This window comes from Chelonoidis abingdonii, chromosome 7 (genome assembly GCF_003597395.2).
Source record: "Chelonoidis abingdonii isolate Lonesome George chromosome 7, CheloAbing_2.0, whole genome shotgun sequence".
NCBI lineage: Eukaryota > Metazoa > Chordata > Testudines > Testudinidae > Chelonoidis > Chelonoidis abingdonii.
In genome coordinates this window covers 111,871,558-111,899,532 of record NC_133775.1, presented here as the reverse complement: position 1 = coordinate 111,899,532, position 27,975 = coordinate 111,871,558, and the positions used below count along the sequence as shown (strand labels likewise).

Genomic DNA, 27,975 nt, shown 5'->3' with positions numbered 1-27,975 from the left:
TTTACTATATGTGGAGTCAGGAAGGCATTTTCCCCTGGTCAGATAGGTAGTGACCTTGGGAGGTTTTCACCTTCCTCTGCAGCATGTGGGTCACTTGACAGGATTATCTGGGTATAACTAAATAAATTTCCTGACATTGCAGGGGCCTCAGGCACTGTGCAGCTTGGATCCTCCTATTCTCTGCTTGTGGCGCATAATAGTTTAGTCTCCTGTAGGCTGCAATATTTTGGTTTAGTGTGCAGGTCCTGGGTGGGGTTTGTGGCTTGTGATATACGAAGGTCAAATTAGATGATCTGTGCTGTTACGACTGCCAGCGGAGGCACTTTCGCCAGCTCATAGCAGTAGTGGGTGCAGGCAGTGATCCAGGGTGAAATCCTCTGAGCAGACACTGGGCAGCCTTTCATCCTGTCTGCCACTGCAACGAACAGCTGTGTTGACCTGCGAAACAGCTTTGTCCTGTCAATGTAGAAGGCAGGTGCCCTCCTGACGTCCAGGGCATGTAACCTGCATTCCTCTTCTGATTTATGAGGCTTTGGGAAGAAGACAGGTAAGTATATGTCCTGGCTGGTATGAAACTGGGAAACTACCTTGGGCAGGAAAGCTTGGTGCAACTGCAACTGCACCATATCCTTGTAGAATACCATACAGGGCGGTTCTGAAGTAAGTGCCCTGATCTCAGACATCCTGTGTGCAGACATTATTGCAGCCAGGAACAAAACCTTCCAGGAGAGAAGAGGAGAGCAGGAAGCCAGAGGCTCAAAGGGGGGCCCCCATGAGCTGCAACAGCACGAGATTCAAGCCCCCCTAGCACCTAGTGGCCCAAGAACCCACAACCAGATCGAATGGTAAGGACGAAGACACTGAGGAAAGAACAAGGTGGATCTGGGGAGCTGACTGGGACGCACCTCGAGCGCACCTTCAAAATGAATGCTTCTGACCCCCAAGATGCTTTGCCGGGCTGGGATGTACAGGGGAGTGGGAGGAGGAAGGGTGGCGGCAATGACTAAAGCTCATGTCTCTATCCCTTCTTGCAGACCCCTGTCCAGGCTGCCAAAGCCTGGCAGTGGCCAGAACTGCTTCCTCACTGATTGTGGCGTATACAGACCCAGGGAGCGAAGGGTGGCTAGAGTGTCCTTTAGGCCATGCAGCCTTGCATCAGTCTGCTCTGCAAAGAGAGCTCTCTCATCAAATCGGAGATCTTGAATTGAAGCCGGCATTTCCTGCGACAGACCAGCAGTCTGAAGCCAGGAGCTGCACCTCATGACCACTGCTGATGCAACCACCCTAGCCAGCAAGTCAGACACGTCCCACGCCATTTGGAGGGAGCACCTCGCTGCTGTAGTACCCTCCTCCACCAGGGTATCAAACTCTTGGGCCAAGTCCTGGGATAGGGACTCCTTGAACTTATGGAGGGAGTCCCAAATTGTATCTGCCCAAAAAAGCCTTGTAGTTCACCATCCGGAACTGAAGGCTGGCAGTGGAATAAATCTTCCTCCCAAAAAGGTCCAATCTCTTGGCCTCTTTATTTTTGGGGGTCGAATTAGGGTGCCCCTGTTTGGCCTTCTCTTTGGCTGCAGAGAGGACCAATGAGCCTGGAGGCGGGTGGGTTTACAAGTACTCGAACCCTTTGGCTAGGAGGTGGGAGATATTGACGATGGAGTTTGCCAGTGGGCCTTTAAGACCCCTATCATGCATCATGGGCACGAGTAGATACCGAGAGTGCCTGTTCAGCCATCTCCTCCACCTCCATGCCCATCACTTCTCAGCCACCCATCGAAGCAGGGCCTGGTGCTCTTGCCACTCTGGATGGCTCTTCAGGTGTTAATGTGTTCACAATGGGGTCATCAGACTCTACCACCTCCAGCCTGTAGCCCCATGTTATAGGCAACCCTGCGCAACAGTTCTTGGTGTGCTCTATTATCAACGAGGGGGTGGCCCGGTGGACAAAGACCCCGCCACCACCTGATCCAGCGAGGACGATGACAAAATCCTAGGCGGTACCAGGCCCTGCTGTCCCTCTGGACGTGTTCTGCTCGGTGCCGTGCTGTTCGTCACGGACAGTGGCCTTGGTGCCAGTGGTGGATCCAGGACCTGGACAGGGCTCTGCACCGTGGAAAGAAGCTGTCTTGGTGCCTCGAGGCGGGGGATGGTGCCGAGGTGGTAAAGGGGTGTGTTGTCCTGAAGTTACAGGCTGGGAGTCCCTGGAGTAAAGTGCTCTGGGCCTGGTGACATGACCATGGGGTCCAGAAAAGCCATTGCACAGGCTCCTGCCACAGCACCATCCCCACCTCCTGCCTGTAGCAGCACTGCTCTTGATCGGCGACGACTGCACCTCGAATAGTAGGAATCTGCCTCCGAGTCCAATGATGAGGAACCTGAGAATGTAGACCATGGTGGTACCAAGCGGAGAATGAGAGTGGTGCCTCATCATTGCAGACTTGCCTCTAGATGGCGCCGGGTCTGTCTTTGCTGGTGCGGGACTGTGGAGCTGTCATGGCAATCAAGCCCCTGGCTGCCTCAAATGTGTCCAGGGTGGAAAGGAGATCCAGCTCCTCCACATGGCACACTCAAGCAGGAGAATCCAACAGCATCCGACTTGCTGGACCCCTTTGCAGGCCTGAAATCAATAGTGCTGACTCCTGTGAGACTGGCACCAGATGCCCCTGCACACAACGCACACCAGTGGCACTGTTAGACCCAGCTGCTCTCACTGTAGGCAAGAGCCCTCTATCCATCTTCTTGTGCTGCTTATGCGGCACCGGTGAGCAAGAGTGGTGCTGAGTTGCCTCCGCAGGCTTCAGGGCCGGGCCGGGGAGTGATGGTGCTGAGGGTCTCTATGCCTAGAGTCCTTCCTTGGTGCCATTTCTCTAAAGGATGCCAGAGTGCTCCACATGGAGGTACTCGGTGCAGAGTCCTGGTGGCCCAGAGCCAGCTGGTGATGGAGGGCTGCCTCCCAAAAAAGGGGATACAGAATAAGACTGAGAATGTATTATTGCCCTTATACAAATCCATGGTACACCCACATCTTGAATACTGTGTACAGATGTGGTCTCCTCACCTCAAAAAAGATATTCTAGCACTAGAAAAGGTTTAGAAAAGGGCAACTAAAATTATTAGGGGTTTGGAGAGGGCCCCATATGAGGAAAGATTAAAGAGGCTAGGCCTCTTCAGCTTGGAAAAGAGGAGACTAAGGGAGGATATGATAGAGGTATATAAAATCATGAGTGATGTGGAGAAAGTGGATAAGGAAAAGTTGTATTATGGGAATAAGTAAATAAGAACTAGGGGTCAGCAAATGAAAATTAATAGGTAGCAGGTTTAAAACAAATAAAAGGAAGTTCTTCACACAGCACACAGCCAGCTTATGGAACTCCTTACCTGAGGAGGTTGTGAAGTCTGGGACTATAACAATGTTTAAAAGGGAACTGAATAAATTCATGGTGGCTAAGTCCATAAATGGCTATTAGCCAGGAAGGGTAAAGAATGGTGTCCCTAGCCTCTGTTCATCAAAGGATGGAGATGGATGGCGGGAGAGAGATCACTTGATCATTGCCTGTTAGGTTCACTCCCTCTGGGGCACCTGGCATTGGCCACTGTCAGACAGATATTGGGCTAGAAGGACCTTTGGTCTGACCCGGTATGGCTGTTCTTATGTCATGTTCATAAGGAGTTGTTTGAGCCTGAAGTACTTTTCCTTCTTTGTTCTCGGGCGGAACCCTTTGAAGATCTTGCAGTGATCTGGTCTGATGTGCCACCCCCAGACACTTAGGGCAGGAGTCATGGTGTCCCCTGTTGGCATGGGCATGTGGCAGGTACTCCACAGCATAAACTTTTGGGATTGAGGCATGCCCCAAAGACCAAGAGGGGAAGTCCCCCACTTCTATTTAACTAACTACTAAGACTAACACTAACTAATGAATTATTTACAGGATAATCAAGAGTCCGATCACTAGGAAATATACTTGCCAAGACGAGACATGCAACTCTTACAACTGTCAATGGCAGTACGAAGGAATTGAAGAGGTGGTGAGTCGGCAAGGACCTATATACACCGCCATAAGGGCTCGATTCCAGGGGTCTCCACACCCAACCCGACAGGTACCACTAGGGGAAAAACCTTTCAACGACTTGGACATCTACTTGGAATCAACAGGAGCAAGCACTCAAAGAACAGGGAAGATAGGATGGCAGCAGGGGAGTACAGGGCAGAACAGAACAGAACAGAAAAAAGCTTCACTCTGCACCTCCCCACTCTGCCAAACCCCTCCAACCTCTCACACCAGTACTCCCTAACTCACCCTTAAAAGCCCAGCTAGTTCTCACGAGTTTACCACCTGGAAACTAGCCAGTTAAAAGGGGTGTGGACAAATCCGGTACTCACCGCTACGTGGACGGTTCTTCCTCAGCCGATAACAGTCCAGACAGACTCCAAAACCACATTTGCGACAAACCCAATGAATATTGAAGAGGGTTGTCTCACATACATCGCACATCTCCCTCACACCACGGACAGCTCGCTTCCAGGCTACTTTCTCTACAAAGAAAAGGAGGAACATTTCAGGAATGAACACTTGGATAATGGATTGCACAGCCCAGTGCGTAGCCCCACATGCTATCTTGAAGCACAGGACAGTCTACACTAGAGTAGGTCTCAATGCAAAAGCTATTTGGGAGTACTGAAGGAGACCTGTGGGCAGCAATACCCCTATATCACCACAGGAACGGAGTTTCTCCTTGCGCTGGCAGAGCTGGATCATAGAATCATAGGATCTAGCATAGCTCAGTCTGTCAGCCAAGCCAGGACCTGCTGGGTGGGGGAAGTGGCATGTCCCTTCCCCTGAAGATCCTGGTGCTGTTCTGGGATGGGGGCTGCACAACAGGGCCACCCGCTAAAGACAGCAGGATGGAAGGATACAAGCCTTCACACTAGAGCAGGGGTATGTGAGTGGACTGGGCAGCATATCAAAGGCAATGCATGGGGGCAGAGACTTGGGGGGCGGGGGAGGGGAGGAGAGCCACCAGACAGCAACACATTTGTTTCATGTTTGGGCGATTTGTAATTTTTTTTTTTGGTGAGGGGTGGGGGAGGGAGACGGCACTGGCCAAGGGTGGGTGAGCTGAGGGTGTTCCAGGAACCTTACCCACTGACTGGGACCTCACTGGTTAGGCAACAGTTTCTCTAATCGGACAGGAGGTGGCAGTATTTTAACCTTATAAGGGAGATATACCTATCTCCCAGAACTGGAAGGAACCCTGAAGGGTCATCAAGTCCAGCCCCCTGCCTTCACTAGCAGGACCAAGTACTGATTTCACTGTCGCTAGTGAAAGCGAAGGCAGGAAAGTCCAGAGAAGGGTGGGGAGTTGATCTGAGAGAGTCAGCTAAGTATTAACAAAATGAGTACTTCACCAGTACTTCAGTCTTTTGTTTATGTGGCTGGAAGGCAAGAGTTCTACCTGCTGCACATGTTGAAGGATAAAGTTGGCTATCAGCATGTGTAGCAACTCTGATTTGCTGCCCCTCCCTTTCAAGTAGGGGAAAGGCAGCCAATTGGTGGAGATTTCTCCACAGACTAGAGGTGTCTATAAGGAAAAGCCATAGAATTAGCATGTCTGGGGGGGGGGGTGCGCATACAGAACCAATGGATGGGTGACTAAAGAATGAACTGTGTCTGGGGAGTACATACAATAGGCATAAGGTGGGCATGGGTATAAAACTGCTAATATGTATCAAAATTCATGAGCATTTATCTGAATTAATGTAAATATAAACGAAAACCTGTAGGATTACAATTTGTAAATGTTGGTAGGTATGTCAAATAACTTTGTTCCAATTTTGAAAAAAAAGGTAAACTATTTAAATCTAGGTAACAATTTTTCAGCTGGATGTTGTAAATATGTAAAAAAAAAGTTACGAAGTGAGAGAAAACCCACTGGTTTTAACTGTTAAACAGAGAATATATTTAATTACAAAAATATTGTTTCCCTCTTTCACATACTCAATTTCTTGAAATTTAAACAGGAAGGCTCTCTGTTCATGGTTTCTACCAAAAGGTAAAGCTGATTTTGTAAGTGTGAAGAAAATTTTGAACCATTTGAGTTAAGGAACGTTACACTTTCTTAGGTTTCAGAGTGGTAGCCGGGTTAGTCTGTATCAGCAAAAAGAACGAAGAATACTTGTGGCACCTTAGAGACTATAATTTATTTGGGCATAAACTTTTGTAGGCTAAAACCCACTTCATTGGAAGCATGCAGTGGAAAATACAGTAGGAAGATCTATATACACAGAGAACATGAAAAAATGGGTGTTGTCATACCAGCTATAACGAGACCAATCAATTAAGGTGGGCCATTATCAGCAGGAGAAAAAAAAAACATTTGCAGCGATAATCAGGATGGCCCATTTCCAACAGTTGACAAGAAGGTGTGAGTAACAGTAGGGGAAAAATTAGCATGGGGAAATAGTTTTACTTTGTGTAATGACCCATGCACTCCGTCTTTATTCAAGCCTAATTTAACAGTGTCCAGCTGGCAAATTAATTCCAATTCAGCAGTTTCTCATTGGAGTCTGTTTTTGAAATTTTTTTGTTGGAGTATTGGTACTTTTAGGTCTGTAATCGAGTGACCAGGGAGGTTGAAGTGACCTCAGACTGGTTTTTGAATGTTATAATTGTTAAAGTCTGATTTGTGTCCATTTATTCTTTTGCGTAGAAATTGTCTGGTCTGGCCAACGCACATGGCAGAGGGGCGTTGCTGGCACATGATGGTAGATGTGCAGGTGAACGAGCCTCTGATAGTGTGGCTGACATGATTAGGTCCTATGATGGTGTCCCTTGAATAGATATATGACAGAGTTGGCAATGGGCTTTGTTGCAAGGATAGGTTCCTGGGTTAGTGTTTTTGTTGCGTGGTGTGTGGTTGCTGGTGAGTATTTGCTTCAGGTTGGGGGGCTGTCTGTAAGCGAGGACTGGCCTGTCTCCCAAGGTCTGTGAGAGTGAGGGATCGTCCTTCATTTTTATGGCTGACTTAGAACAACGCTTTCTCAGCTCTCATCCCCTAACACCCCTGCTCTACTTGAGCTACATGATGACATCATCTGGACCCATAATCAGCTCAGCTTTTTCTTGGGGCATTAGAGGCAGCAAGATGGGGTGAAATGAGGGCTGTACTATGTTAGGGTGGTGCAAAGGAGTGAGTTTTAGTTGTACAGGTAGTCAGCAGTGGATTCAGTAAGTTCAGCCATTAAGAAATCACAATAAATAGTATATGCATCCATGATCAGTGGCCCAAAGTCTTACTCTATCCCAAAGTAGAGCTGCTTATGTGTACAGTAGATTACATTCATTTCCATTTTCTTAGGGTCTTGGGTCAGTCAGGTGCTGAAGGAAAATAATTTTTGCATTTCCTTATTTAATACAGAATTAACAGTTTCTGGCAACTTATTTGTTCTTTCACAGGACAAACTGCTCTGACAGAAGAGGGAACTCCCTGAAGATGGTCTCAGTTTCTCTCACACTCTAGAGGAAGAAACACAACCTCCTCTTTGGAAGAAGGAAAGCAGAAGTGTTACAACGGGGATCAAATTTTATTCCTTCGGTCTAGGGCTGCCGATTAATTGCAGCTAACTCACGCGATTAACTCAAAAAAAAGTAAGCAGGATTAAAAAAATTAATTGCGATTAATCAGTTTTAATTGCACTGTTAAACAATAGATTACCAATTGAAATTTATTTTGATGATTTTCTACATTTTCATGTATATTGTATTCTGTGTTGTAATTGAAATCAAAGTGTATATTATTTATTACAAATTTGCACCATAAAAATGATAAACAAAAGAAATCGTATGAGGTGAATTGAAAAATACTATTACTGTAGTGCAATCTCTGTCGTGAAAGTGCAACTTATAAATGTAGGGGGGGGTTTGTTATGGGTTCTTTTTGTTTGTTTTTTTTAAACCACATAATTGCACCCAAAAACAAAACAAAGTAAGACTTCAGAGCCTATAAGTCCACTCAGTCCTACTAGATTTTCAGCCAGTTGCTACGACAAACAAGTTTGTTTACATTTACATGAGAGAATTCTGCCTTTTCCTTACTTGCAATGTCACCAGATGGTGAGAACAGGTATTTGCATGGCACTTTTGTAGCCAGCATTGCAAGGTATTTACGTGCCAGATATGCTAAATATTCTTATGGCCCTTCATGCTTCAGCCACCATTCCAGAGGACATTCTTCCATGCTGATGGTGCTTGTTAAAAAAAAAATGCATTAATTAAATTTGTGACTGTACTCCTTGAGGAAGAATTGTATGCCTCCTGATGTTTTACCTTATTCTGCCATATATTTCATGTTATAGCAGTCTCAGAGGGTGACCCGCACATTTGGTTTTAAGATCACTTTCACAGATTTCACAAAACGCAAAACAAGGTACCAATGTGAGATTTCTAAAGATAGCTCAGCACTCGACCCAAGGTTTAAGAATCTGTAGTGCCTTCCAAAATCTGAGAGGGATGAGGTGTAGAGCATACTTTCAGAAGTCTTAAAAGAGCAATACTCCAATGCAGAAATTACAGAATCCGAACCACCGAAAAAGAAAATGAACCTTCTGCTGGTGGCATCTGACCCAGATAACGAAAATGAACATTCGTCAGTCCACACTGTTTTGGACTGTTATCGAGCAGAACCCATCACAGCAGAATGCATGTCCCCTGGAATGGTGATTGAAGCACTAAGGGACATATGAATCTTTAGCACATCTGGCATGTAAATATCTTGTGACGCCGGCTACAGAAGTGGCATGAGAACGCCTGTTCTCACTTTCAGGTGACATTGTAAACAAGAAGCGGTCATTATCTTCTGCAAATATAAAAAAACTTGTTGTCTGATCAACTGGCTGAACAAGAAGACTGAGGGGACTCGCAGGCTCTAAAATTTTACACTGTTTTATTTTTGAATGCAGTTTTTTGCACATAATTCTACAGTTGTAAGTTCAACTTTCATGATAAAAAGATTGCACTACAGTACTTATATTAGGTGAATTGAAAAATACTATTTAATTTGTTTTTTTACAGTGCAAACACTTGGTAATCAAAAATAAATATGAAGAGAGCACTGTACATGTTGTATTCTGTTTCGTAATTGAAATCAACATATTTGAAAATGTAGAAAACATCCCAAAATATTTAAATAAATGGTATTCTATTATTGTTTAATCATGTTTAATTTTTTTAAATTGCTTGACAGCCCTGCTTCAGTCCCATTCCACCGTACTGTACAGACATTACAAAAAGGAGTAAAACCAACAGCTTACGGTGTGGCTCCACCATCATCATTGCCTCCTTCTCAGACATAACAAGTTGGCAGAACTGGTCCCCAACATTGGCCAGGATATATTTAGAGGTCTCCAGGTCAATACCCTCTGCAGGGGAAGATGATGGAATCCACAGGCTCATGGCATCAGGGTCACTCTGCTGGGGATTTAAGAATCCTTCCACTCGTAGGATACCTTTCCGAGTAAATATCAGTCTGAAACAAAACAGTATAAGCTAGTCAACAAGGAGCACAATGGTTGCTATCTACCTTCTGCAGCCATCCACGTCACAACATGCACATGGAAAGGAGAAGAAAGGTTTCCTCTACATCTATACTCTTCAACCAGTACAATTCATATCTATATCCAGAAAGACATAGCAGGTTATGTGAAGGCAATGGCAGTAGACAGCTAATAGGAAACGGATCCATCCCTTACAAGCAAGCAGTGATGGAGAGCTCTACATAAGGAAAATGATTCAGGTTTGGGAAATAACAGTACTGAAAAGTGTCAAGGGACCATGGTGATAAAAGTAATCTGGAGTTATCTGGTCTGGTAGGTGACAGTATCTAAAGTCCTGTGCACTGCTCTCCATTCTGACTCTTAGCCCAAGTTATTTCCTAGATTCTGAAAAAATTCAGGGGGTGGGGGAGAGAAGAGACGACAGACAAACAGAACACAGAGCCTTTCCCTACTAACTCAAAGTTAGCCCACACTGTTAGGCCCAGATTTTTAAAAAGGTATTTACAGGTGTTGCTGCACTTAGCATTACAATGTCCAACTGATTTAGAAGCTTAAGTCATTTTCTGACAGGGTTTAGGCTTTATCAATAGGATTTCATCTCCTAAATGCCTAAATCCCTTTAATAAAAAAACAAAAAAAAAAGGACAGACAGACTTCAGCATTGCAATGCTGGGTGCAGTTATGCCTAAATACCTTTAAAAATGTGGTCCCCAGGGACAAAGTTGATGTAACTTGACAACTGTTTCAACGGCTGACATGTTAGAACTAATCTCAGCCTAGCTTATACTGGACATGCAAAATACCCACCATACATGCCATCAGTCTCAGCAGAAACCAATGCCAGTTGTCAAAGGAAGAACAACTCTTTAGTCACAGAGGAAGCCCCCTAGATCAAAGTTGACGTACATCTGGTGGGGGCACCACAACATATCAAAGAAGCTTGCACTTCTGCTATACTCTCTATTCTAAGAGGAGAACTTATTTCTCCAGAGTGGTCAATCAAACTCCTCACCCCAGTACCAATTTAGCTTTAAAACCAATGAAGGGAGAAACAAAGCACCACCTTTCCCTCAACCATCCGTCCAACAAAAAAACAAAATAAAATGGTTACTAACCTTCTGTAACTATTGTTCTTCGAATTAGAGTCATGGAATCGTAGGACTGGAAAAAACCTTGAGAGGTCTAGTCCAGTCCTCTGCACTCATGGCAGGAATAAATATTATCTAGACCATCCCTGACAGATGTTTGTCTAACCTGCTCTTAAAAATCTCTAATGGGGATTCATCAACTTCCCTAGGGACTTTTATTCCAGTGCTTAACCACCCTGATAGGAAGTTTTTCCTGATAGGAAGTTTTTCCTTGCTGCAATACAAGTCCATTGCTTCTTTTCCTATCCTCAGATGTTAAAGAGAACAATTTTTCTCTCTCCTTCTTGTAACAACCTTTTATGTACGTTATGTCTTCTCTCAGTCTTCTCTTCTCCATACTAAACAAACCCTTTTTTTCAATCTTCCCTCATAGGTCACGTTTTCTCAACCTTTAATAATTTTTGTTGCTCTTCTCTGAACTTTCTCTAATTTGTCCACATCTTTCCTGGAATGTGGCACCCAGAACTGGACACAATACTCCAGTTGAGGCCTTATCAGCATGTAGTAGAGCAGAAGAATTACTTGTTATGTCTTGCTTACAAAACTCGTACTAATACATCCCAGAATGATGTTTTTGCTTTTTTTTTTTTTTTTGGCAACACATTGTTACACCGTTGGCTCATATTTAGCTTGTGATCCAGGATGACTAAAGCATAGCCTTAGTCATGGATATTTTTAGTAGAAGTCATGGACAGGTCACAGGCAGTAAACAAAAATTCTTGGCCTGTAACCTGTCTATGACTTGTGCTATGTACCCCTGACTAAATGGGGGGGCCTGGAGGTGCCACTTGTGCTTGGGGGGAGGTGGGGGTCAGCGACCCTGAACCTCCGCTGGTGCTGGGAGAGTGGAGAGGGTTGGTGAGGTGGCGGGGCTAGCAGGCTCCCTACTGGCTCTGCGCCTCCCTGGAAGTGGGAACATTCTCCTCCCTCAGCTCCTAGGCAGAAGTATGGCCAAGTAGTTCTGCACACTGCCTCTACCCTGAGCACCAGCTCCACAGCTCCCATTGACTTGGAACCAGAGCTACCTGGCCACGCCTCTGCCTAGGAGGTGAGGGATGTCGCCCACTGAGAGCATGACTTTGGATATCAGATCCGACAGTCTGGAATTGGGTCTGTGGAAGGAAAGCTCTGGCTTCAGTTGAGTCAAGCACTACCCCACGTAAACACTATTCTCTGAACTGGAACAATGAGTTGACTTTTGCTCATTTATCAATAGGCCCAGCGCTCAGAAGGTGACCGAATAGGAGAGCAATGAATTGGTAGTAGCATTGGTTTACAATAAACCTGAGAAATCTTCTGTGGCCACAGATGACACAAATGTGAAAGTAGGCATCCTTTAAATCGAGGGAGGCATACCAGTACCCTGGATCCAGGGACAGAATGATGGAGGCCCAGGAGACTATGCAGAACCTCAGTTTCTTGAGATATCTATTGAGGTGCCACAGGTCCAAAATGGGCCAAAGCTCCCCCTGGCCTTTGGGATCAGGAAATATTGGGAGTAAAACCCCTTCCTCTCAAGTCTTGAGGAACCTTCTCCATGGCCCCATCCACAGGAGGGACTGCAGCTCCTTGACAAGGAGTTGCTCATGAGAAGAGTCCCTGAACAGGGACAGGGATGGAGGGTAGAGTGGATGGCAGTCATGCTTGTCCTTCTTCTGCACTGTCGGTTCTCTTTTTGTGCTTCTTCCTTGGCACTGGAGATGAACAGTGCTGGGCAGAGCACAGTGCCAGAGAAGCCCTTCACACTGAGGCCAAAGTACTTGGCGTCGAATTAAAGCAGCTTGGCCCCGAGGCCGGTCTGAGGGCGGCTTCCATTAGGATAGCCTTCAGTCTTATTCCTCTGGTTTTTTGTGGGGGGTCCAAAAATCCTGACAAATATGGCACTTATCCCTCACATGAGTTTCTCTCAAGCACCTCAAGCAGCTAGAGTGTGGGTCACTCATGGGCATAGGTCTGCTGCAGAAGGCGCATGGTTTGAGGCCTTGCCCCGGGGTGAAAAGAGTCCCTCCACAATAGGGATTATCTATTTACACTAATGCTAACTACAGTATCTATATGCACTAAAACTGTACTTAAACTATGAACCAGAGGCCAAAAAACACTGAAAAGAAGTCTTGCCAAAGCAAGAGGGGTCGTTCCAGCAACCATCACGGGCAGTAAGAAGGAACTGAGAGGGTGCATGGCTGGCAGCACCTCTTATACCAGCGCATGAGCATGCGGCACCAGAGGGCACTAGAGCTGGCCTGATGGATACCACAGAAGGAGAAAAGTCAGACAATGGTGTATGTGGAATGTACGTGAGCCACTACTCAAAGATGATGATTTTGTAGTAGTATGCTGTGCATTGGAATCACTGCTTTTTATTTTTCTCTAAAAATGAGCTGTTTATCTTTCTCCAAACCATGCAAGCACAGTCAGTAGGGCCTGGTTAAGGAGATCAAGAATTACAACTCATTAAGGAATTGGGCAAGTGGTTGGTGTACCATGGAGAGAGAGACAGCTACTCTTCAGGTCAGTTACAAATTTTCTCCAACATAAGCTTTGAACTGGGAACCTTCAATTAGTTGTTAGCTAGGCTAAAAATTCTAACTCTGTCCCAAACTCTCTTTAAAGGAAGGTGGGAAAGAATAGTTATTTCAGTACAGGACCTCACTATCCAGCAGTGAAATTTTACTGAGCTTTGGAAGCAAATTCAGTCTCCTGGGACCTGGCATGAAGCCATCCAGTTAGTGTCATATAGCTGTAGCTTTAGAGTTAGCTGAAGGGGGATAATAGCAATGGCAGCTGTTCTCCTTGCAGGACAAGGACAGAACTCTAGCCAAGTGACAGTTTTTCAGAATGGTCAAAAAACACGGTTACTCACCTTTGTAACTGTTGTTCTTCGAGATGTGTTGCTCATATCCATTCCAGTAGGTGTACGCGCCGCGCGTGCACGTTCGTCGGAGAACTTTTACCCTAGCAACTCCAGCGGGCCGGCAGGCCGCCCCCTAGAGTGGCGCCGCCATGGCGGGTGATATATACCCCTGCCGGCCCGCCCGCTCCTCAGTTCCTTCTTGCCGGCGCCAGGCGACTCCGACAGTGGGGAAGGAGGGGGGTAGTGGAATGGATATGAGCAACACATCTCGAAGAAACAACAGTTACAAAGGTGAGTAACCGTGTTTTCTCTTCGAGTGCTTGCTCATATCCATTCCAGTAGGTGATTCCCAAGCCTTACACTAGGCGGTGGGGTCGGAGTCAGAGGTCACTGTGCGCAAGCACAGCAAGAGCAGAAGGCCGGGCATCAATCCCTGACTGCTGGACGAGGGCATATAATGGGTAGCAAAGGTGTGGCACTGAGGACCAGGTCGCCTGCCTTGCAGATCTCCTGGATAGGCACATCGTGCGAGGAACGCTGTGGAACGAGATGAAGCCTGGGCTCTGGTAGAGTGCGCCGTTACTCTGCCGCGGAGGAAGATGGGCCAGGTCGTAACAGGTCCGTATACAGGGACGTTACCCATGAGGAAATCTCTGAGAGGAAACTAGGTAACCCTCTAACTCATTCCGCGACGGCAACAAAGAGTTGGGCGGACTTACGGAATGGTTTGGTTCGCTGATGCAAATGATTAAAAGGCGAGCGCTCTGCGCACAGTCTAAGGAGTGTAACTGCTGGTCTTATGAGACAAGTGCGGTTTTGGGAAGAAGACAGGCAGGAATATGTCTTGGTTGACATGAAAGGCCGAGACGACCTTGGGAAGAAATGGCACGGGTGCGGCCTCAGTTGCACCTTGTCCCGATGGAACACCGTATACGGGGGATCCACTTGCACGAGGGCGCGCAGCTCGACACGCACCGAGCAGAAGTGATCGCCACTAGGAAGCCGTCTTCCAAGACAAGTAAAGAAGGGAACACGTAGCCAGCGGCTCAAACGGGGGAGACATGAGACGGGATAGCACCAGGTTTGAGATGCCCAGGAGAGGGGGGGGGGCGGACCTGCGGGTAAAAAGGCGTTCCAGCCCTTTGAGGAATCTGGAAACCATGGGTGTGAGAAGACCGAGCTGTCTTCACTCCCTGGTGGAAAAGTGGAGATGGCCGCTAAGTGAACGCGGAGAGAGGACAGTGCCAGGCCTGCTCCTTGAGCGACCAAAGGTAATCTAGAATGACCGGTATGGAGACATCGGTGGGATGAAAGCGCTTTTCCGCGCACAAAAAGCACGTAAACCGCTTCACACTGGCTACGTATGTCGCCCTGGTGGATGGTTTTCTACTTCCCAGAAGGACCTGTCTCACTGGGAAGAGCAATGTAATTCGGACCGAGTTAGCCCACTCAGGAGCCACGCCGAGAGGTGCAGCGACTGGAGGTCCGGGTGACAAAGGCGGCCCGTGGTCCTGTGAGATCAGGTCCAGGTGAAGAGGCAGGGGAACTGGGTCGACTACCGACAGGTCCAGCAACAGAGAGTACCAATGCTGGCGGCCCATGCCGGAGCGATCAAAATCAAGCGGGCCCCTGTCCCTGCGCGCCTTCAGAAAGGACCTTGTGGACCAACGGGAACGGGGGAACGCATAGAAGAGGTGCGTTGTCCAGGAATTAGAAAGGCGTCCGCTATCAGAGAGCCCGGCTCGCGGCCCTGGAAAGAGCAGAACATCGGGCACTTCCTGTTCCTGCGCGTTGCAAAGAGGTCCACGCGAGGATGCCCCACTGCCGGAAGAGAGCAAGGCGACGTCCGGCGAAGGGAACCATTCGTGGGAGCTGAAGGACCCGGCTGAGACGGTCCGCCAGGGTAGTTGCGAGCCCTGGGGCAAAGTAGAGAGAAAGCAATCAGGTGAACGCGAGTGGGCTATGCAAAATTCCCACAGTATCGTTGCTTCCCGAGAGAGAAGAGGAGAGTGGGTCGTTCCGCCTTGCTTGTTCACGTAGTAAACTGCTTGTCGTGTTGTCGATAAAGACTGAGACAACAGCGGCCCTGGATCTGACGACGAAACGCGAGACAGCCAGGCGGACAGCTCTCAACTCCCGGACGTTGATATGCAGGGCGAGCTCGGGAGGAGACCAGCGCCCTGGGTCCGGAGGGTCCCCAGGTGAGCCCCCCATCCCAAATCATCTACGCGAGGTTCTCCCGCGTCACAAGGATCGATGTCAGGACAGCGAGGGCTGGGGCTGATGAAATGGAAAGCCCCGCACATACGACGGACTGAATCTAGCCACCATTGGGAGGAGAAAAGGAGGAACGCCTTGTGGAATCGTGACCACCTTGTCCAAGGTGCCGCCTCGCCGAACGGAGCTGAGGGATGAGCCAGGATTGTAGGGGCCGAAGGCGGAGTCGGGCGTGCGCCGTGACGAAAGTGCAGGCTGCCATGTGCCCCAACAGCGTCAGGCAAGTGCGCAGGGAGGTCAGAGGTGCCGACTGTAGCCCACGGATGATGGCTGACAGCGTCTGGAATAACCGTGCTGGAGGAAGGAACCGCCCGGGCTATGGTGGAGTCCAGAACGGCTCCCGATGAACTCTATCCTCTGAGTAGGGGATAGAGTGACTTCTCCACATTGAGTCGTAGCCCGAGGTGGGGAGAAAAGGTGGCTGACCACCCGACGTGTTTCCTGGACTCGATCCTGCGAAGGCCCCCGGATAAGCCAGTCGTCGAGGTAGGGGAATACGTGCTACTCCGACTGCGACGGTGAGGAAGGCGAACGACGACTACGGCCATGCACTTGGTGTAAACACTTCTCGGGGCCGGAGAGTCCGAACGGAAGGACCGTGAATTGATAGTGCCTGCCGCCGACAATGAAGCGGAGGAATCTGCGATGGGATGCGGAAAGATGGAGATATGGAAATAGGCGTCCTGCATGTCGAGGGCGGCATACGTACCAGTCCTCCGGGATCCAAGGAAGGGATAATGGTCCCAAAGGAAACCATGCGGAACTTCAACTTGAGTAGGTATCTGAGCAATTGAGTCCGCGGAGATCAGAGATGATGGGTCGGAGACCTCCTTGGCTTTGGGATCAGAAAGTAACGGGAGTAGAACCCCTTCCCGTCTCGTCCTCCGGCATCTTCCCCCTCCACGGCTCTTCGCTTGTCGAGGAGCGTTGCAACCTCTTGCAGGAGATTTGCTCGTGAGAGGGGTCCCTGAAGAGGGACGAGGAAGGAGGGCGGGAGGCGGGCACGAAGCAAACTGCAGGTGGTAGCCCCAAGCCGCAGCGTGCGGAGGACCCAACGGTCCGTAGTAAGCTGGTGCCACGCCGGAGGAAGACGAGAGACGGTTGGAAAAGGGAGGGGATGGATCCATGAAAGAACTGGTACAGCGCCCCCAGGGCGCACCTTCAAAGGACGGCTTCGGACCGGAGGATGGCTTGGAGGGACCTTGAGTTTGGCCCCATGGTTGCCAGAATGTCGTCGCCTGCCGCTTCTGTCGGGGTACGTCTCCTGGCAAAGTCCTGCCTTTGTCTGGGCTGCGGGAAGGGCCTGCGCTGTTGTTGCGGTCTGAACGGACGACGCTGCGTTACAGGCGTGTGCATCCCGAGGGCACGCATAATGACCCTGTGTCCTTAAGACTTTGCAGGCGCGGGTCTGTCTTTTCAGAAAATAGGCCCTGGCCCTCGAACGGAAGGTCCTGTATTGTGCTCTGGAGTTCCGGAGGGAGACCAGAGACCTGTAGCCAGGAGATGCGGCGCATAGTGACTCCGGAGGCGATGGTCCGAGCGGCCGAGTCAGCGGCGTCTAAAGACGCCTGCAGTGCAGTGCGTGCGACCCTTCTGCCTTCGTCCAGGAGGGCGGTGAACTCTTGCCGAGCGTCTTGTGGGAGAAGCTCCCTAAATTTAACAGCCGCCTCCCAGGTATTATATGCGTAGCGGCTGAGTAAGGCTTGTTGGTTTGAAACCCGCAGCTGCAACGCTCCGGCGGAATAGACCTTACGGCCGAGCAGGTCCATACGCCGCGCCTCCGAGACTTCGGAGCCGGAGCTTCTTGTCCATGTCGCTCCCTCTCGTTTACAGATTGTACGACGAGGAACATGGGGGCGGATGGACGTATAGATACTCATATCCCTTCGAGTCGGAACCATATACTTGCGCTCCACACCCGAGCAGCGGGGGGAATGGAGGCCGGAGACTGCCAGATGGTAGTGGCGTTCGCCTGTATGGTTTTTTATGAAGGGCAGGGCGACGCGAGTGGGCGCATCCGCCGAGAGTATCGTGACGACCGGGTCGGCAACCTCGGAGACCTCCTCGGCTTGGATGCTCATGTTTTGCGCAACGCGTCTGAGGAGGTCCTGGTGAGCCCTAAGGTCCAAGTGGGGGGGGACCGGTGGTCGTCGTCCCGCCACTGCTTCATCCGGCGAGGATGACGAGGAGACACCTGGCAGAAGTGGGTCAGGTGGCGGTTCAGAGTGGACCGCTGTCTCTGGCACCTGCGGGGGCTCGGGTCTCGGGGGGTAGGGAGACCGTTCCTCTGCAGGGGATGGCGGTGGGCGAGAAACCGTAGCCTCTGGAGCCTGCGCTCTGAACCGGCCGGACGCGGCGGAAATTGCTGAGACCCCTGGGCTTGTTTGGTATGCCCAGGGCGTCCAGAAGCCCCACTGCTGCGGGCCATGTTCCTGGTGACCCTCAGGGAAGAGGGCGGCGGACCTGTCAACGTCCAGGTAGACGCTATCTGTCCTGGAAGAGACTGAACCCTGTCGAGAGGGCCACGGGGGGGGCGGAACGCGAGTAGTGCGAATCCAGCGCCTCGACGGCGACGGCCTCCTCGGTGCCGGGAGCGGTGCGTGAGTCATGCCGGTGCCGAGATCTGGACCGGGACCTGCCACCAGCGCGGTGCCGGGAGGTCGACCGGGATCTGGACCTTCGGTGCCGTGACCGGCTTCTCGAGTCACGGTGCCGGTAGCGATGGCCGGAGCCGGAACGGTGCCGGGAGTACCGGGACCGACGTGAAGATGATCGGCGCCGCGAGTGCGACCGGTGCGCCGGGAGAGCGGTGCCGGACTGCGAGCGGCGCCTCGAAGCAGACCTCCTCTGGACCGGGATCGGTGCCGTGACCTGGAGCGGTGCCGGGAGCGAGATCGGTGCCGGACCGGAGAATCCGGGACGGTGCTCTCATCGGCGTCGGCTTGCCCTTAGAAAGTACAACCCGCACCGCGGTGCGGGGGTTGGGGCAGCCCAGGCTCCGTCAGGGCGATAAGGTCCCTTGCCGACGAGAATGTCTCGGGCGTAGACGGGACTACGAGCTCAACCCCAGATCTTGGCGGGGAGCTAAGAGGGATCGGACTCGACGGACCTGCCCGGCCCGGAGTCAACGAAGCCCTGGCGCGGCCGGCGTCGCATCGGGTGCTCCTTCCGGGCTGCTTAGCCGGGTAGGAGGACGAGGAGGACCTCTTTCCAGGAGCCGGTGCCGGAGACGGGCGGTATGCCGCTGCGCTTTCGCGGTGCCGGAGGGATCCGGTGCCTGAGCCGCGCTCGGTGCCGACGGCGCGGGGTGAAGTGCCGCTTCCATAAGGAGCGTCCGGAGGCGTTGGTCTCGCTCCTTCTTAGTACGCGGCCGGCCCGCCATGGCGGTGCCACTCTAGGGGGCGGCCTGCCGGCCCGCTGGAGTTGCTAGGGTAAAAGTTCTCCGACAAACGTCCACGCGCGGCGCGTACACCTACTGGAATGGATATGAGCAAGCACTCGAAGAAGAACCTTCATTAGGATGCCCAGGCAAGTTAAAAAGTCCAAGAACAAAATACTTAGCACGTCACAAGTCTGAAGTGCTACAAAAACATTATATATGAAGCAGAGAGATTCAGCACCTCCGAAAATGGAAGAAGCGACAGGCCACAGTTGAGTCATCCTGCTCCTGCTCCTTAAACTTGCGGTACCGCTCCAGACGACACTCCCGACACTTGTGCAGATGAGGGGCTACATTGATACAAGATCCATCCTGGAGGAAAGGCTCTCCTGACTGCTTCAGCTTCCTGACCTTACTCATGTCTTTCAGCACAGACTGGTCAACTGTATGAAAGCGGAAAAATGAGAACCCAGTCAGTCAAACTACAACAGCAACGGACAACTCCAAGAAGCATATTTTCCAAGATCCTCTCTGAAAAATGCATTCCTTCCAGAGTAATTAACCCAGGGTTACCCCCTTGCACAGCAGACTGCTCCCCCTAGTTTTGATAGAAACTTTTGCCTACAATAGGCTCCCCAAACATGCCATACCACTTCAGTGATGAGTATTTTAGAAAGAAATAATGCAGAATGTGAAAAACAATTTGGCTGAATGTTGTTGTATACACTCAAAATGCTGAAAAACTAGCAAAATGCATCTCCAAGCAATTCCAACCCTTTACTCTTCTCACCTCCAACATGGCATAGAGTACACCAAATTGGCAAGACCAAGGATGTATACAATCCAGTCTTCTGCCTCAGAGCACTGGATAGTAGCATATGCTTCAAATGAAAGTGTAAAACTGCCTTAATAGACAGTTGTGGAATAACATGCCAATGGGAAAGTCTGTTAATGGTTATCTTTAATTCTGAAGCATACCCATTAACTGTGCCCAGAACTTTCTTAGCTTGTCCATTTTTCCCTAGTGAATGTACTCACAGATATTCTTACATCACACATCACAGCCTTTAAAAACTCCAAGCTTTTTTTCCCCTAGTAATATTTTGTGCCTGTATTAGTAATGCAGGGTTTATATCAGCATGAAAAATCACAAGGTTTGCCATACAGAAAGTGTGCAGTGCAAAAAACAGTATCTCATCCCTTCATGTTCTCATGTAGTCCTGCCCTGCCCTGCACGCTTCACCTTTCAGAGGGGCCGTGCGAGGCCGGCCCTTTGGGGCCTGCTTCCCTTTCCCTTTTCCCAGCAGCAGCTCAGCATTCCGCTCTCCACTGGGGCCAAGCTTGCCAATCAGATGCTCTGGGATTCCCTTTAGACAAGCTTTGGCCTGTAGCTGCTCCTCAGAATCACTCAAGTCTGACAGGTCACTGTTGGTACTAGAATCTGAGTCCTGTCTGGATGTCATGCTCCGCTCGTCTAAAGAGAACCTTTTCACAGCTTCAAAGGGGGCTTTATTCTCCTGGGCAAACTCTGCCTGTGAAGAGAAAAAGCCAGGTGGGTGCCTGCCAAACACATTAGAAAAAGTTTTCAGGAGAGGATTGTCTTGCTGCCCAGGCCCAACAGATGGCTTTTCTTCTGTTGGGCTGGAGGAGAGCGTGGGCATCTCAATAGGTTGTGTCAGGCTGCCAGTGGGTGAGCTGGAACGGCCATTCCCCACAGTGGATGGGCTCTGAACACCAGCAACAGCAGTTGAACTAGGAGCATTAGAAACCATCTTGGAGGAATCTGTTGTTATAAACAAGGTTTTCTTCTTAGCTAGAGAAGAGGAGTCTGTTGAGGTGTGTGATTCTGGCCAGCTAGAGGCAGCCTTTAGACCCATAGCTGAAGGGGGTATAGATACGGTCTGAGATGAAGATGCAAAGCTGCTGAAAGGACTGAGTTCTGCTTTCTCAGCAAATGCCAGGAAAGGATTGGAGGGCTCTTCTCGGGACAGTTTTGGGGGCTGTAAAAATAGATTTTCATGATTATCTGCAGGTCGAGTATTCAAGAGGCTTCGTGAAAAGGCTGGAGTGAGGGTGGGCATAGACTCCAAGGGCAGCTTCCGGTCCACAGAACTGCCAGACGTGGCTGCGGGTTTAGTGTCTGCTGCAAGAAGAGATTTACTTTTACAGATCCCAGAGCTCAGACTGTCTGCACTCTGCATGAATGAGTCCCGACTAGAGGGCTCTTCAGCCAAACTCTCTGAGATGACCGTGAAATAGTTACTGGAGGGCAGATTCTGGGACATGCACTGAAAAAATAAGTTCTTTGATAGATCAGAGTCTTTCTGAGTCTCTTGCCCAGTGCTACAACCAAACGGAAACCCAACAGGCTTGTTTGGTGGAGACAATACTCCATTTGATTGGCTTCTTCCATCACCAAATGCTAAAGACTGGGATGCAGTTGGGAGAGATGCTCCAAATCCAGAAGAGGTCAGAAGTGAATTTCGGGAATTCTGAAACAATATTGAAGAGAGTTAACAAAATGATTTCCTCTAAAAAGATGATTGAGTGGCTAAAACCAGCAGAACTTTGCCCATTGCTACTAATTACACAATCACATCATTCACATGCTTCTCACATACCGCCAAGGGAAGTCACAGCAGAAATCATTACTTGCACCAATGCAGCTTTCTCTAAACTTAAAATTTAGGAATGTCTACCAAAGTAATACAGAAAAGGAATTTCCCTCTGCCACCACCCCCACCCCCACAGCTGTAACTTCCCAGCTCATGGCAATTACAAATTAAAGGCGGAAAGGCCAATCAAGTTGTATTGTCTTGTCACACTATGGAACACAGAACTGATATATGAATGGTCTACCTAATCTGGAATCTTATCTCCAAGAACAGCCAATGCTAGATATTTCAGAGGAAAACCTGAAATCACCATAATGAACCCAGATGAGAAATATCTCCTCACGGAACAATATTGCACCTAGCCTTCAGATCGTCATCCATTTATGTGTTTCAATACAAGAATATATAGTCTCTGTAATTCTATCCTAGCTAATGTAACCAGAGTGTCTGAGTCTTAAAAAATCACTTTTTACCCAATATCTTGGGATAGTAATGGTCTCAGACTATGCATTATGGAACAGGTATTTGTCATCAGTTTAAACTCATCTTTAATCTTCACTAATTTTTTTATGCATTATGGGAAAGCAAGTACTCAAGTTAGACTCATAGACTCATAGGTCAGAAGGGACCAATATGATCATCTGGCCTTTACTATGCTTTTTTCAAGTCTTCTTATTCTTTTTTCAGAGTTACATAACCTTTTAATTGTCTTCCATTGTCTCAGAAACAGCATCTTCCTAACAAGAACCACGCTTAAAAAACAGCATGCTTATCCCCACCTCATAGTAGATAATTCAGTTCATCTCCAACTCAATGGAGGGTCATTCCTTACAACACTTTGACCTATTTATTTTTTAAGTCCCAAGCACTGAGGTTTCCACCACTTCCCTAGAGAGGCTGTTCCACAGCCTGATTCCTCCCATTGTTAGGAAACTTTTCCTGACCATTAGCCTAGATCAGAGGTGAGCAAACTTTTTGGGCTGAGGGCCACATCTGGGTGGGGAAACTGTATGCAGTGCTGGGTCAAGGAGTTGGGATGCGAGAAGGAGTGCGGGGTGTGGGAGGGGGTGCAGTGGCCAGGACGGGACTCAGGGCAAGGGATTGGGGCAGAGGAGGGGTGTGGGGTCTATGAGGGGGCTCAGGGAAGGGGATTGGGGTGCAGGAGGGGTGCAGAGTGCAGGAGAGGGCTCAGAGCAGGGGGTTAGGGTGCACAGAGATGGAGAGAGTGCAGCAGGGAGCTCAGGGCAGGGGGTTGGTGCAGGAAGGGTGCGAGGTGCAGGGAGTTGGTGGGCGGGGGGCAGGAGGGGTTTGGGCTCCAGCCAGGCGCCACTTACCTAAAGTGGCTCCGGGGTGGCAGCAGCACGCAATGGGGCCAGGGCAGGCTCCCTGAATGCCTGCCCTGGCCCCATGCTGCGCCACTCTAGAAAGTGCTGTGGCCCCTGGGAGAGGGGGAGGCAGAGGGCTCCGCATGTGCTGCCCTTGCCAGGCCTCCAAGTACCTCCCCCGAAACTCCGATTGGTCACGGTTCCCTGCACAGAGCCCTCTGCCCCCTCTTCTGCTCCCCGGCCTGGGGGCCGCAGGGACATGGTGCTAGCTACTTCGGAGAGAGGCGTGGGGCCTGTGGCGCCACAGGGGGCAATCTTGCGGGCTGGATCCAAAGCCCTGAGGGGCCAGATCTGGCCCACGGGCTGTAGTTTGCCCACCCCGGCCTAGATTCTCTCTTTTTCACCTTATTACTCCTACTTATAGCCCCACTTTCACATTCTTTACCTTTCACAACACAGGAGTCAGGGGTCACCCAATGAAATTAATAGGCAGCAGGTTTAAAACAAACATAAGGAAGTATGTCACATAATGCACAGTCAACCTGTGGAACTCATTGCCAGGAGAGGATGTGAAGACCAAAAGTAAAATTGGGTTAAAAAAATAATTTGTAAGTTCATGGAGGATAGGTCCATCAATGACCACTGGCCAAGATGGTCAGGGATGCAACCCCATGTTCTGGCTCTGACTGCCAGAAGCTGGGACTGGAGGACAGGGGAGGGATCACTCAAACTACCTGTTCTGTTCATTGCTTCTGAAGCATTTGGCACTGGCCACTATTGGAAGACGGGATACCGGGCTAGATGGGCCACTGGTCTGACTCATCAGGGCCATTCTTATGTACCACATTTGTTTTTCATATCCTTCATATATTTATAGGCTTCTATAACTAACAGGTTCTTCTACTTCACACACTGTAGTATCCAAGTTCCTTTGTTCCATCACTCAATCAAACTATACATATTTAGATCAAGATTTTCTTATGAGTCAGTCCCTGCATTCTCATGATCATTTTTGTTTTCTTTTCTGAACTCCCCATTTGACAATCTTGCCATAAACAATGTACCCAGAACTGCATGCAGTGTTCTAGGTGCAGGTACCCCAGAGTCATATAAAATGGAACAGTTGCCTCTCTGCTTCATAACACCTCAGCATATGCAGCCTAATAGCCCATAAGCTTTTTTTTGTAGACTCATCACACTACAAACTTATGTTTAATTTGCTGACCATGATAAACCTTCACACTCTTTTTACATTACTGCCTCCCAGAAGTAACACTCCAAGTGTAGGATGCTTGAGATTATCTTTTCCTAGGTGTATTAGCTTAATTTCCCCAAACTGAATCTCTCTTATGTCATATTTCAAATCTCTTCATGTTTGAGCGTATTTTTCTGCCTTTGTGATCGTTTATAGCTCCTCCTAGTTTACTATCTCCAGCAATTTAATTCATTACAACATGAACTCAACACAAAGTAATCATTTCTTTAATGGGCTCTTCTATTAGCCTGTTCTGAGAGTTAAAAATTTTATCTATCAGTTTCTTTGCATCCTTTTTTTATTAGTCTTTTCTAAAGAATGTTAATAGGCTACAGAGGAATGACTTTCCCTTACAGAATATGGGCTTGCTTGTGCCTTGCATTTTCTGCTTATATTTAGGCTTGGTAGAATTCAATTTTTATTTAATAACTGTAATGGTTAACATCAACTTAGATAAATAAAAAAACTTAAATATATTTAAATTTTCACAGTTGGGCAAAATTATGGGAGTGCTGGACAATATGGGGGGGTCAGACAACTGTTTAACTACAGTAGATGTTGAGATTCAAAAAGTTTTATAGCCATTAAAAAAAACAAACTGTCAACATAATATGTTAAAATATACAAAGCAAATATCCTTAACTCAAACTCGAACAAGTTCTCAAGTAGCATTTTTCTTACTTTGCCTATCTGTAATTTTCAATTATCAATGGGGGGGGGAGAGGGAGAGAGAGTGTAATTAACATTTACTGACATTTACCAATAAAATCTAAACCTTCCACTTCTATACTGCTTGGATCAATTAACATCTCAGATACTAATAATTATAGACCAATGAGACATATAGGGTGACATTTATAATTATGTGCCTTTGTGCCTTTAGAGACCAGTACAATGGTGGCCACTCTCCCATAATAAATATGATCTGTTAGTAGCTCCATTACATTGGACTTTAGTTCCTCTAAATTCTCTGATGAATATTCCATAGCCCTGATGATTTATTGCGGTTTCATTTCTCAAAAGAGTCCAAAGAATAACCAGTGAGGGAGATATTTTTCTCCTTCTCATTTTCATTATCCTATGTGATGGAGACTGCTGCAAATTAAACATTTACCCTTTATGCAGTCTAATCACATTATATGATCTCTTTTACAGTGTGGAGGTTGGGTAGCTCTAGTGACTCAGTGAGCTTCCTACTTCTAATGTGCTTGCCTGTCTTCATTTCGCCAAGTATTTACATAGTAGTCTTTAAATTTATTCACAGTATTTTCAGCTTGGAAAAGAGATGACTAAGGGCAGATATGATAGAGGTCTATAAAATCATGTCTGGGGTGGTGAAAGTAAATAAGGAAGTGTTTATTCCTTCTCATAACACAAGAACTAGGGGTCACCAAATTAAATTAATAGGCAGCAGGATTAAAAACAAACAAAAGGAAGTATTTTTCCCACACAACGCACAGTCAACCCGTGGAATTCCTTGCCAGAAGATGTTGCAAAGGCCAAGACTAGAACAGGGTTCAAAAGAAGAAAAACTAGATAAATTCATGGAGGATAGGTCCATCAACGGTTATTAATCAGGATGGGCAGGGATGGTGCCCCTAGCCTCTGTTTGTCAGAAGCTGGGAATGGGCAATAGGGGATGGATCACTTGATGATTACCTGTCCTGTTCATTCCCGTTGGGGCATCTGGCATTGGCCACTGTCATAAGACAGGATACTGGGCTAGATGGACCTTTGATCTGACCCTGTATGCCATTCTTATGTTCTTATTTTACCTGCAAAGTCTACTTTATTAGTTTCTCTTGGGTTGGATTTTCATTTTTAAAGGCTACATAAAATCATCTGCCTTGTTATTTAACCAGTTTCCCTCCAGCTTTTTACTTTTTTTTTCTGTAACTAAAAGCATCTTCAAGCAGTCTTCAATGCATTTCTATGTCTTTCAGTTTAACTTTTGACCTTCGGGCAGATTCTAACAATAGTTTATCAGAGTACATTACCTAATAGCAAGATATGCTCTTAACTAGTATCTTCCATGTGAGAATATCAAACTTAATTAAATTAAATATAGTAGTTTGTATTAAGGTAACTTGAAGGTTGCACAATTTTAAAAAAGGTTCCAATAGCAGCAGTTAAGATTACAAAAGCTAAAGGTTCAATCAGCATAATTCACTGACACACTGCATTTTACATAGCCATTAATTGTATCTAATAAAGACAGTTTCACATGGAACAAGGACAAAGAAGAAAGACAGAAATGAGTGAAGTTCATGCTGCTACCAGAACACTGTCAGAAAATACAAAAAGTTTGTTCTAACAGCTTTAAGCTGACTTTGTGGTGAGGCAGAAAAAGATTGTCCATGGGAGCATCTCTACCGGTAAGTGGCAAAAAAAAAAAAAAAAAAGAGGAAATGAGAGGGACTGAAACTTTACCTCCACAGGGACTGAACATACCACTCACCAGAGGGGAAGGAACTGGAGGGAGAGGAGAGTGAGATGCCCCAAAACTGTAAAGATTTTAGAGTTCCTGTAGACACAGACCCAAGGGTGGGAATTTATTACAATAAGTGACTTTAGAGAATATATATCTAAAGTTTTCTAGTTGTACTTTGAATCTTCTAGGCTGCAGGCAACTCACCTCTCCCTGAGCTTGTGACCAGCCTGTTTTCTGTTTCTCTTGCCCAGTAACTGCTGACATGCCAGTGTCAGAGATCCTCACAGTTGCTGGTGTCAAAGCAGCTGTAGTAACAGCTGCTGGAGAAGCCCCCATACTTTGGCCAACCTGTTCCAGTGATTTTCCTGTCTCTTTACATCCAGCTCCAACCAGCAGTGCTTGACTAGCAGCTGAAGAAAAAGGAGTGAAGGGTACAGGAGTGTCACCAACCACTGGCTCATCCTGCACCACTAAAGTTCGGCCATTCTCTTTGGTGTAAGTGGCAAAGCGAATATTGCGATTAATCTGAGGAACAAAAGAAGGCAGCTGCTTGGCCCTTGCATCCAGCCCTGTTTCACTCCCAGTGCCTGCTTTCCAAGGAGGCCTGCTTGCCTCACTTCCATCACTCCCATTACTATCCACTTCACCCCTCTCTTTTAGCTTCTTTGTTGCAGGATCACATCCAGAGTCTGAAGCATTTTTCCTCCTTCGTCCATCCTTTCCTTCCATACTCTCTCTCTTCTTTTTCCCTTTCGAAGATTTAGCTGCTTTTAGGCCCCCTCCCTAGAATAAATAAAATTATGTAATCACTATAGGCAGAGAATCATCCAGCCTGTCAGGCCAGAACCAGAAGGTCCACTCTCTTCCCATCTCTTAAAGGAAAATAGTTCATTTGTTAGAATAATGGATTTGTTACACTACATTAAACTCAGAAATAGTTACTTTAGACAGATACTGCAATGGAAATTTTTTTTATATAAAATTGCATGTATGCACACTTGCCTCTGTTTTTTTGCATTAGAACAGGGTCCTCCACAGCAAACAGTTTCATTCACTTATTAACGGAGCTAGGTTTCCATATGGTGGTACATCGGCACAATGGGAAATTCCAGTTAGTGGGTTATCATCATGAAGTAAAACT

The 27,975-nt window shown here is 47.9% G+C and overlaps 1 protein-coding gene across 1 annotated transcript in view; it reads right to left on the bottom strand.

Annotated features, from left to right (window-relative positions):
• Positions 1-27,975, bottom strand: part of KDM3B (lysine demethylase 3B) — a 121,076-nt gene that overhangs the window by 36,236 nt on the left and 56,865 nt on the right. The window contains exons 7-11 of the mRNA XM_032786128.2: positions 27,039-27,617; positions 20,452-21,700; positions 19,450-19,651; positions 9,308-9,522; positions 4,382-4,534 (exon numbers count right to left, since the gene is read on the bottom strand). Coding sequence (XP_032642019.1) covers positions 4,382-4,534; positions 9,308-9,522; positions 19,450-19,651; positions 20,452-21,700; positions 27,039-27,617 — 2,398 coding nt within the window. The remainder of the gene's footprint in view (positions 1-4,381; positions 4,535-9,307; positions 9,523-19,449; positions 19,652-20,451; positions 21,701-27,038; positions 27,618-27,975) is intronic.